Raw genomic sequence first — 12,500 nt, 5'->3', positions numbered from 1 at the left:
TTTTTCCTCCACCTTCCACTCATCCCTCAATCGCTGCAGACGAGTCTGTCTGCCCCCTTTCGCTCCTTTGCTCGTTTTTCTGTTGCTTTTGCCTGGTCTCTTTCCACTTCTTCACCCCTCCCCCCCCCCCGCGCGCACCCTGTCCCTGCCTGTCACTCTGTTTTTTTCTTCTTGTCTTTTTTCACTTTGCTTCATGCCCCCTCCCTTCTACTGCTTTTTTTTCTCTGTCCATCTCTCTTACTCCCTCCCTCCCTCTCTCTCACACACACACACACACACACACACAGACGCACACACACACACACACACACACACACACACACACACACACACACACACACACACGCACACACACACACACACACACACACACACACACACACACACACACACACACACACACACGCACACACACAATAGTGTCTCACTCAGTCCTGTCTAGCTCTCTGGGCCCAGTCACAGACACATTCAGCACCTCCATAAATTATACACACACACACACACACACACACACACACACAGTGAGGGAGAGAGAAAGAAAGCATGAGGTTTGCTTATATTGAGGGGTTATATAAATGTGTTACAGAACCTCAGTTTGGGCTGCTGTGTGTGTGTGTGTGTGTGTGTGTGTGTGTGTGTGTGTGTGTGTGTGTGTGTGTGTGTGTGTGTGTGTGTGGCTATGAGTAAAACATGTGATTTTTTTATTTGTGTTGCTTATTTGGCTTTCTCATCCGTTTACAGTAAGGTCAGTAGACCGTTGGTGAACGTGATATGCAAGACGGACAGTTTGGAGACGAGATCGCATTTCACTTTCAGAAGACCTTACCGTTTTACGGCCGGTCTGAGATCATGTCAGCTCTAAACTGACTGCTGATTCTGCCACACCAGAACAGCTTGTCTTTAAAGCCTTTAAACCCTCTCATTCATTGTCTGTCATCAGAGCATAGATTCCCTACAGATAGCTAATGTCTAGTTAATGATTGCCACTGAGTGCGGGAACAGGCTATTGGGGCTGACACATTAGACGAGGTTAGACATTGACTAGTTTGAAACTGGCAGTTGGTGTGCGTGTGTGTGTGTGTGTGTGTGTTTGGGAGCCTTAACAACGACCGGGAGCACTGAGCCAATGGCAGCGTTGAGACATCGACCCACCAATCAGAGGAGAGTCCTTCAGTTGGTCAGTGAGTCATTCTGTCTGACGCGGAGACAGACGGACAGTAAAACGGATCAGCGATGACATGCAGGGAATGATGATCGGGGGACGGGTGGGTGGGTGGGTGAGTGGGGGGTGGGACGGATCTCCCCCTAGACCCCCCACAGCTTCCTCCGAGACTAGACTAGACTACTTAGACAGACAACCGCCCCCCTCCTCCCCCCCGACACACACACACACACACACAAGTACATAATACCCTCCCTCTATGAGTGACTGCCACTGTCTGGGACAACACAAGAGGCTCATGGGAGATTTTAAAGGAGGAGGAATGTTCCAGAGGGGGGGTGGGGGGGGGTAAGCACGGCGAGTTGCTCATTTGCTAACATCCATCCCTGTCAATCCCTTTATGACTGTCTATCACGCAACAGCCTCAAAAGGCCGCCGGGTCAACTAGTCCGGGCTAACTCCCAGCAGTTCAGTGTGACGAAGGGCTCGCTGTATTTATTTTCTTCTTCTTCTTCTTCTTCTTCTAAACATAACACCCTACGTCAGGCGGAGACTCATCTCATTCCTGTGTCCGCTCAGGCCGCTCTTCCTCACCTCACCGGAGCCAACTGTAGACACGGTTAACAGCAATGGAATTCGCCTGTTGAAAGACGCGTGCACCACATCTGCCCCCCCCCAGCACACACCCCACACAGCGGACGATGCATCGGGCGCAGAACCTAATCTGGGGCCCGTGTTTGCCGTGCATGCCTAGATTACCGCCGAGCCGAGGTATGGGTTGTTTTCCCCCGTGTGGACCTCACAAAAGAACTAGGGGAATGAGGAATTACTTTTACGGGATGTGAAGATGGTAATCAGACTCAAACACATTTCTGTGACTCAGACACATTGTGTTCCTCTGCTTGTGGTCTCTTCCTGGACTTGCGAGTGATGAAAAGGTGAGTGAGACAGAGAGAGTGAGGAGGAAAGGAGTGAGACACAGATGAAAGAAAGATGGGAGAGGAGCGATAGAGGGAGAATTGAGTCACTAGGATATAGTTTGATGACAGAAAAGTGTGTGTGTGTGTGTGTGCGCATGAAATAGAGTGAGATAGAGCAGCGGGGAGTGAATGATGAAAGAGAGACAGAGGGAGAGTAGGACATTGAGAGATGATGAAAAGGGACGAGGGACACAGACACAGAGAGAGAAACAGGAGTGGGGAGTAAATGACGAAAGAGGTGAGATGGAGAGAGACATCGAGAGAGACATAAGGAGAGAGAGGTGGTGGCAGTAGCACCGCACCGCACGGTGACCCAGTCCAGACTCCCGCCTCAAGGACAAGCTCCCGTCTGCTCCCCCCCACCCCTACCCCTATACGGCTTATCTCCGCTAAACTCTTGCCAAAAAATGATATTCATAGCCTCTCCAAGCGCACCTTATCACGGAAATAAACAACACACCTGGCGGGAGAGGGAGAGGGAGAGACAGAGAGAGAGAGAGAGAGAGAGAGAGAGAAAGAGAGAGAGAGAGAAGAGAAATCGCTTCTGTTTTGATGCGCTCGAAATCGCAGGTTTTTTTTTCCCATTTATTTTTTCCCCCCGTAATAAATCGCTGCATCATAAAAAGTGCCGAGCGGCATCTATTGGCGTCCCGCTGATGATGCGTTGGCGGGGAGTCCTCGCCACTGGCTGTGACACATGTTCCACATGAACCCAAACCCCACTGCGCCAGAGGAACAAAGGAGCGCTACTACCAGCATGGCACTCGCCGCCGCGCACCGTTAGCTTAAAAGGTGCTGTTGTTCTCAGGCGATCCCTGATCTAACTTAATGTTCTCCTACTGTACCGACTGGGGGGAAGGAACAGGCCATGTCTCGTTACGTTAGTATGAAGTCATTTAGCAGACACTTGCATCAAGAGAGATTTATACTTAGTGGTTTCAGATTCATGGCATTTAGGAGCCGGTAGAGGGAGGATGATATCTTGCTCAACAGTTTCCGCGTTTGAACCCTATCTGCCCAACTATTAAAGCCCTTATGTCTTTCTACCGTCGAAATAAACAGTATTATACATAAGTGTATTAAACAATACTATGACTACTGTGACGTTGACCTTCTTTGAGACATGCAGAATGTGGTGTCATTAATCCTACTTGACTTTTAATGTAAAAAAAAGCAACCATGTGATTTGACACAACACACACACAGATTGGAATAGCCTCTGCTGAACAAGTGCCTGATTATTCAGACCCAAAGCAATCCTACTTCATCTAAACCGATCAGTTACCAAGTGCTTTCCCCTGAGGCCAAAGACCCTTTTCGGATCCTTTTGTGTCAATAACACTCCTAGTTTATAAACAAAGGTGTAATTATTAAATAAATCTTAACCATTTTAATTGTTTTTAGCTCAAAAGGACCATACAAGGCACTACCTGGAATTGCCCAATGATTCTGACCAATCAGGAAGGAACTAGGTATCCATACACTAACCGCCACAGAACGTACATGCATGTGTGTGTGTGTGCGAAGTCAACCATGCACATGTGTATGTGTGTGTATGTGTGTGTGGCTGCGTGTATATATGTGTGTGTGTGTGTGCATGCATGGGTGCCTGTGTGTGTGTGTGCATACATGGGTGTGTGCGTGTGTGTGTGTGTGTGTGCACGCATGAGTGCCTATGTGTGTGCCTATGTGTGTGTGTCTGTGTGTGCCTGTGTGTGTGCACGCATGCGTGCCTATGTGTGTGCCTATGTGTGTGTGTGTGTGTGTCTACGTGCGCGTGCGTGTGCGCGCGTGTGTGTGTGCTCGTCCACCGCGGGGACATCTAATCGGAGGGCTACTAACAGTGCGTGGGGAGTCACTGCCCCACCGTAAATCAATGGGCAAAATAATTGCTAATACACTAGCTATCGATTAGCGGCGCCCGCCATGCGCTCATTTTCCCGAGAGGGCGAACCGCGGCTGAGCGCTAACGCGGTGACAAGGGTAAAGTGTTATTTCGCTCAAAGGCACGCGGGCAGACGGCTGCGGGAGAGGGGGGCGACTGGCTGGCTGGTGGCTGGCTGGCTGGTGGCTGGCTGGGTGGTTGGGGGTGGGGGGGGAAGGGTATGGGGGTAAGAGCCCTGGCGCTTATTCATAATTGACACCCGTCAGAGTCGAGGCGGCAGTCACAGCTGCCTGCCTGAGACTGCCCAACTGACTTCTGTTCAACTGTCACTTTTAATACCACCGCCGCCTTGCAGCTCGCCATATCCTCTCTCCTGTCCACCACGTCTGTCCGCATCCCCCCCCCCCCGTTCCCTCTCTCTCTCTCTCTCTCTTATCCACTTCTTCCTCTCTCGACCGTTTTGTTTCCGTTTTTTTTTTTTCTCAACTGCTTTTTTTCCTTTTTTTTCTTCTTCACCTGCTCCTGTAACTGCCAAGGTTTAGTGTGTGAGTGAAGTGTTGGGGCGCAGAGGAAAATAAAAAGGGCAACTCTGTTGCAGAAGGATACAGGGGCCTCTTGTAAAACAACCGCTGGCATTTTTGTTTGTTTGTTTTAGTCAATCAAGTGAGGAGAAAAAAATGCCCGCCCTTTCATTGATTGACTAGGCTCCTGAGTGTCAAGAGCTTGTTAACACTGGGAATCTTAGATTAACACACACACACACACACACACACACACACACACACACACACACACACACACACACACACACACACACACACACACACACACACACACACAGGCAGAGCAAAGAGGTGGTGTGAAACGGGAATGTTGGGTCTGGGTCACTGTGACTTTGCTGTGGTTGACTGTGGCCAGAGGACACCAGCTAACTCACTCACTGCAACAACAGCTTGGGTCTGCCATACGTCAGTCAACACTGGGTCAGACACACACAAACACAGAACTATTTTATGAGGAAAAAAGACGATGATTACAAAATGAAGATACCCAGTAATACACATCTACGTATGCATGTATACACACCCACATACACAAACACACCGCACACATGACTACAAACACAGACCTCTGACATGGAGGCAGTGTGGACAGAGGCTCCCAGGGAGTCAACCCTGACCTCTAGGGCGATCTTTAAACCTTTGCTGCTCCATCCCCACAAACTTTCATTGTCTTCTTTTCATTTATTAAATTACGTCCTCAGTACGAGAGGGCGAAAGTGATATGAGAACATGCAGCTGGCCCACTTTTAATGTTTAATTACCCACAATCCCGTTCACCGTTCTGCCGGAGTCATTTAAACACACGCACTAGCCAAAAGCTGCAGAGTTCAAATTTGTCAATCGTGTGAAACGTGTCTGTTGACTCCCAAGCATAACACACAGCCATTAATGAGAATACTTTATACTTTAGTCGTTATAATAATGCATTAAGCACACCACTGCTTTTCGTCACTGTCTAAAGGTTCCTAAGTGTTCATATGATCTGACGAGAATGAAGCCATGAAAGGAATCCTCTCTCCGGTATGTAATGGAAGTGTAGTTTATTGGCCCGGGTACAGTTATTAGTTTTAAACAGGCAGACAAAGTGAATACATCACAGTGGTATACACCCTGCACCGCGTCAAGAGACGTTATTATCTCTGTGATCTACACCACGTGTCACGTGCAGAATCTCTTCGCGGGACCAGCTCCGATCTACCCCCTATTAAAACAACCTTGTAATTACCAGTTGATCATAGGAAATGTGAACGTAGACCTGGCACAACGCCAGGCTGTGATACTACCACATTTTTCGGACAAACCAGCGTTTCATATTTATTATTCTGCTATTAACACCCGGGGGTTGGATCTTATTTTAAAAACTCACACAGACACACACACACACCTCATTCCAAAAAAAAAAAAAACTGCTTCGAAATACAGCAAAGAAAACACAGAAGACGGGGGAGTATCAATTCTGCTCCATTTTGTTGTGCCTGAGTGGAGCGGCGGTCCGTCCTGCTGGCGTGAAGCGTCATTAATCTGGGGGGTGGTTTGACTGCGGCTCTGCAGTGGTGGCTGTGTCCACGCCGCCGCGCTCCTGGCCAGGCTAATTCCTGCGTATTATATATGCAACTCTCTTCTTTCTCCCCGTAAGAGCAGTCATCGATCACCGTTTGTCACTTAACCTCCGCCACCACCACCACCAGGAAGACGCAGTCTCCGCATGTATGCACGGGTGTGTGTGTGTGTGCACGTGTGTTTATGAACCGTATGTGCCTGTGTATGCATGTTTGCATCAAAGTCTGAGTGTGTGCGCATGCATGTGTGTTAATAACAGTATACGTGGATAGTGTGTGTGTGCGTGTCAGTGTATATGTGTATTGTGTGTGTGTGTGTTTGTGTACCATATGTGCCTGTGTATGCATGTTTGTATCAAAGCCTGAGTGTGTGCGCATGCATGTGTGTTAATAACAGTATATGTGGATATTGTGTGTGTGTGTGTGTGTGTGTGTGTGTGTGTGTGTGTGTGTGTGTGTGTGTGTGTGTGTGTGTGTGTGTGTGTGTGTGTGTGTGTATTAATTTACAGTGCAAGTCCACCAGCTCTGCAAGTTTCCCCTGCAGGCTCTGACCAGCTCTGACCCCAAACGTAAATAGACCTATCGGTATCGGTCCGATTGAGCAAATAAAAATATCTATTGCCACCTCGACCTATGTCACCTGTAAATCCCCCACACCACACACACACACACACACACACAAAACTGGACGCTTCACATGTTTACAATCTAGAAATGTTTACACTTTTCCTCAATGAAAGCGAAAAATGGAAAACCTACTCAGACATTTCACGACGCATGTATAATCGCTGGTGTATCAATTCACAGTTGGCAGATATATGAACTAGATTTACTTTTTTTTGCACCACTGACTCTAGGAACAAACCTAATCAATAACTATAACTATGGAATAGCTACTCCAGAAAAATAAATCTGACGTTTTACGAGTTATTCGCGTCCAAAACGGGATTACTTCGTACAGCAAGTACAATCCCAAACAAACCAACGAGTACTAAGAGTTCTCTCAAAAACATGCAATCAAAAACAAAACAGGCCTTCTGGGGCAAAACTATAAAACAGCCCCCCAATAAAATAGTCATACACAAGTGAACCGTGAATGCAGTCTCTCTGTTTTAAGGTGAGCTGAGGGTACCAAGTCTTCCCTCCACATCATGTGACTCCCCTCCCTCGCCACCTCAGTTCCACTACGACAAAGGACCTTTGTGTCCATAATCCAAAATTGGCTGGATTAGTAGCAGAGTGGTGGTGGCGGCGGTGGTGGTGGGGTAGGGGAATGAGGGGGGAGATTTCCACTTGTCACTTTGCACATCGTTTAGTTTCCCCCGAGCAGTGGCCGTTTATACACTGGAACCAGAAACTGGCGGCCCGGGGACATATATCAAACATCCCTTACCACTGGGTTGATTACAACAAGGCTTGCTTGTAGACTTGACACCTCGCTAAAGGAAAAATAAATCGTCAGCATTAATCGCTGAGGCAACCCCCACACACACACACACACACACACAGTTGATAATTAGGGACCACAGCTAACAAAGCCGTCAAGATGGAGGCAAGCTTAACTTCACCCATCACCCTGCAGCACAGCACCCCCCCCCCCCACCCAGGCCTACCAAGTTTTAATTAGGGGAGCCCTTTGGAATAGTGGTGATGATCGTAGTGGTGAGTGTGTGTGCGTGTGTGTATGTGTCCGTGTGTGTGTGTGTGCGTGTGTGTGTGTGTGTGAGACAGTGTGCATGCTGTTTTGTGGAACAGTATCTGAAAGGCTATACTGTATCTAGCGATACTGGTGCAAACCGGTGACTCGAGCTCTGCGACAAACAGTCACGGGTCGTTTGTGTGCTGCATTGTATTCAAGAGATTAGAAATAAGCCTGATGATTCCTAGCAGACATTGAATGATACATGTTAACCGGCATGGAGAGCCATGCGCAGATGGCTCTTAGCTTTACATAACACAAACGTACACAACGTTCATTACTGTTGCTTTAGCACCAGGCGCTTCTGTCCTTCCCCCGGTTATCTGAGAATGTCAAAAAGGTTGACCTTTCAACTTTTCAACCCACTCTGAACCACAAACCACTAAGATGGTCGTCACTGAACATCTCTGCTTCCCGTTAGCCATTTACATTAAGAAAACACACTGTGTTATGACGAGGATCCTATCCCTGCACCTTGATACTGGCGTCACACACAGTCAGATTCCATCCAAAAACCCTTTGCCCTAACCCTTACGGAGCGACGTGTCGAAAGGTCGAAGGTCAGCACGCTGCGAGGATGAAGCTATGATGATCAAAGCATGTCTCCCTCCTTGAGGCATGACCTCAGCACAGAGTTATGTATCTCCACATGGATCCACACTCCACTTCACTAGAACCCACTCAAAAGTACCAAGTTAACTACACACAGGCTTGCTATTGTTTTCCTAATCTTTGTTTCGTTTAACACTAGTGTGGTGTATAAAGTATACAAAAACGTGGTTTAAATACATTTAGCCTCGGACATGTTTAATGTACCAAGGCCTATATTTTGAATTTGTTTACGTGATACTCCTGTTAAAATACACTGAAAAGCGTGACAGTTTGTGCTTCTAAAACCTCTTACTCATGCATTACTATGCATCCCACTTTGCGTACAGTACGTCTATTTATAATTTATGCTTATTCTGATATTGTTTCGCTACCTACGCTTCTAACCAGTCTCCTCCAAACGAGGGACAGCAACCGAGAGAGAGAGAGAGAGAGAGAGAGAGAGAGAGAGAGAGAGAGAGAGAGAGAGAGAAAAAAAACAATGAAAATGACGACAAATGACTGCAGCAGAGCTCACTGCTGCTCAAATTGCTCTGCATCCAAGTGAACTGCCAACGCTGACAGATGCGGCGATGAGCTTTCCAAATGGAAGAACACAATGTATTGTCACAGGTCATAAAGTAGACGGGCAAGCCATTAAACCCACAGGAGTAGGGGGGGGGGGGGGGGGAGGCGCGAATCAGAACCGCCTGCGACCGGTTCAACGGAGCTTGTTTAAAACGTCATCGACTGGCCGTAACCAAGGTGGTTTGAAGATAAAAAAGGATCTACGCAGCGTTTGGTTTGTCGTACAACTATTTGTAGGTTCTAGGTACACAAAAAAACTTTGCAATTCACACACACCAGCGGCGCACACTGAAAAACACACACACACACACACACACACACACACACACGCACACAAACACACACACTGTGGTTAGGCGCAATCATCACATGCCAAGCAGTGGGGAACTGGGCAAAGAACACAAAGTTTCAATTGACTCCCTCGGTCACCAAACAACAGCAGAGACGGAGAGCCAAATCGATAACCAAAACCCACGAATCAATGTCCCAAACCCCACCATCCCTCATCGGGTCAGGACCACCCCCCCTGTACGAATGCGCAGGCCACCCCAGCTCATGGCTGCTCCCTTGTTTACCTTGTAAACATTCATGTATGTTTGTAAGTGTTTGTTGTTGCAGTAAAACTCCAGGCCTCGGCTTCCCCCCCCCCCCCCCCCCCCCCTGCTCCCTCCCTCCCTACACATCTATCTCTCGCCGGCCTCCGTACCATCGGCGGGGCCTCGTGTCCACAGCGAAGATTACAAACCCCGCCGAGTTCAAAGTCGCCCGCGCGCGAACCGCAACCTTGATTAAGTCTGCTTAACCTCACATTTCCAGCGGCCTGCTTAACATTCTGCAGATGTTCGGCTCCTCTCTGGTCATTACTGCGCCAGGCTTCAAAGGCTATCAGCCCGTCGCTAGGAAACGCCTGTCAATCAAGCCGCTCATGTCTTCTCAGGGACATGAGATGCTGGGGCCGACTCTGGCGGTCGTATGATCCTCCCACGCGCACACATGCACACACACACACACACACACACACAAACGCACAAACGCACACACACGCGCAGTACAGTGAAATGACTGAATTTGAGCTGTAATGTATGCGTGTGTTCCCTCGCTCCCTTTTAAGCCATCTTCTATCTATCTCTCATTCCCTCTATATCCATCTGTCTCTCGCTCCCTCTTTCTCTACCTCACTCTATCCATTTCTCTCTCTCTATATTCATCTTTCCATCCATCTCTCTCATCTACCTAAATCTCTTTCTTATCCATCTACCTACCTATCTCTATCTATGAATATATCTTACCCTAACCCAGTAATGTATATGTAGAATTTAAGTAACGTAATACGCCTGTTATAAAAAAGAAAATAAATTATATTTTCTATTTTCACATTCCACTTCAATCATTAGCACACTGGCTAAAATATGCAATATGATATAGCCTATTGAAAAACTAAACAATAGTCTTCAACTGACAACTTGGGTGACCATATTTGGTTAACAATGACAGGCATAGTGTAGGCCTTGATCTACTAAATGTAGAACTATTTTGGTTAGTAGGCCCCGCCCCTCGAGTCCAATGCATCAAGGCGGTGCTTGACTTATACCACTTATTAACTGACCGTCAGAGTAGCCTCCTAGTTCCCTATCCCGTGGATATGGCCTGTTTGGTTTTTAGGGCGCTTCTCTGTGATCTCGACACGCCCCACTGAACTCATCTCCGCCCCCGTCCCTTGTCCCTCCCCCCTTGGGTATTAATCGCAAAGTATTTATCCCGCCGAAGAACTTTTCTTTTAATTTGTCTTCACTTTGCATCTCGACAGGGGCCCCTACAAAAAAAAGTGATTCTTTTAACCAAAAAGACCTTGCAGTCAGGCGCATGCGTGTCTTCACGGTGAATGATTTAGGATGATTATCAGGAATGAATAGATCAAAGCGCTCGCATGACAGGCGATCAATCAAGCATCAAATCAAGGATGGCAATCCCGGAGCGGAACACAAGCTGCAAATAGGCCTACCAGATTTTTTTCCCTTTTTCTTTACTTCCCTCCCCTTTCTTTCTGTTTTCAACTGGGCTCGACAACTTGACCGAGAGCAAAAGAGAGATGAAATAGGCCTACCATTAGATCATGAGTTTGTGTTAAAAAACAACAACAGCTAAACTTGGCACCTTCCCCTTTACTCGAAAGCCGCTCGGGACGTAGAAAGTGAAGGACAGCCTACAATAAGGATGGATGCGTGGACCAAATCAATAAAATACACATTTCCATGTTGAAAAACGGCCGACTAATCCGCGAATCAGAAACCAGGTCACTATGATGTTTAGGCAGGTTGATATAAATGATACGCGAATATAACATTGACCATGTGCGCCTATCTGTAGGCTACAGTGAACCGCAGAGTATAGCGGATTGTTTCCCCCGTCCCTCCGCGGGTCTCCGGTCCCCTCGGTCAATTCCCATAGGCCGATAACGGCTCTCCAGGGTTGACCCTCTTACATCTCTTAAAACGTCCGGGGGAAAGACCAAGACCAAGAAGAAGAAGAAGAAGAAGTAGGAGTACATTTTGTTTTCTCGTTCTTATTTAAATAACAAAAGAGGGGCTTTAAAGAGCGGGGCTTACCCACGGAACGCTGGGGCGCTTGCTGCTTTCTCCTCGGCATTCTGCTGCAAGACTTTCCGCTTGACTTTTCATGCAGAGATCAGAGCGGACTGGAGCCGGACGGGGTTCCGGTTCGGCGGGTGAACTAAGCGTCTCTTCCTCGACCCTTCGCCAGAGTTCAGGATTAAAAAAGGCAGCGTCGTAGCTCCGAGCGAGGGTTTCCTCGACGTATATGAGTCAGTGTGATTAAAAAGAATACTCGCTAAACGTCTCTTATCATGTTTTTTTTAACTCGTACGTCCGCTGATGAAAAACGAGCCGACGTCTTAAACGAAAAGCGGGCGTTTTGTCAACTTGTGTCGACCGTCAAAACTCATCGTGAGAACCGCGTTGGTCGGAACCGGGTTTGGGGGGTCTACAACTGGGAGGAGGGACACGGACGGTCGAAGCCGAAGCCCCCGGTCGCTCTCCGCGCTCCCATCCAAGAAATCCACCTTTAATCGAGACGACGGCGAGGACTACTTTCAGCACGAAAAGTGGGCCAAAATAGCTACTAAAAAACTGCGATTGACTGAAGTCCTTCGACGACGCGGGGCAGAGCACTCCAGAACGTGTAGTCGCTGTCCATACAGGTGACACTCCGCTGGCAGTCTGTAGTCAGGAGAGAGAGGGGAGAGAGACATAGAGCGAGAGGGAGAGTGACACATTAGCGGGTTATGTCAATCACCACAACGCGAATTATACATTAGCACGCAATCTCGATCCCGCGATATCTTCATGGTGTAAGGGTTGCTTCTTGTTATTTCCACGCACTACCCGAATGTGTCTCCCCCCCACCCCCCTTACGTTAAAAAAAAATAACAGAATACTTACAACAAATACGCTGTCCGC

The 12,500-nt window shown here is 47.9% G+C and overlaps 1 protein-coding gene across 1 annotated transcript in view; it reads right to left on the bottom strand.

Annotated features, from left to right (window-relative positions):
• Positions 1–12,500, bottom strand: part of LOC311365088 (teashirt homolog 1-like) — a 28,450-nt gene that overhangs the window by 15,828 nt on the left and 122 nt on the right. Inside the window, exons 1-2 of the mRNA XM_084484606.1 lie at positions 12,483–12,500; positions 11,631–12,260 (exon numbers count right to left, since the gene is read on the bottom strand). The exon at positions 12,483–12,500 is cut by the window's right edge and continues 122 nt beyond it. Coding sequence (XP_084340732.1) covers positions 11,631–11,670 — 40 coding nt within the window. The 5' untranslated portion in view covers positions 11,671–12,260; positions 12,483–12,500. The remainder of the gene's footprint in view (positions 1–11,630; positions 12,261–12,482) is intronic.

The sequence above is a fragment of the Micromesistius poutassou genome (assembly GCF_964030765.1).
Source record: "Micromesistius poutassou genome assembly, chromosome: 20".
NCBI classification, from domain to species: domain Eukaryota; kingdom Metazoa; phylum Chordata; class Actinopteri; order Gadiformes; family Gadidae; genus Micromesistius; species Micromesistius poutassou.
The sequence above is the reverse complement of the archived record's forward strand: the minus strand, read 5'-3'. Positions and strand labels throughout refer to the sequence as shown.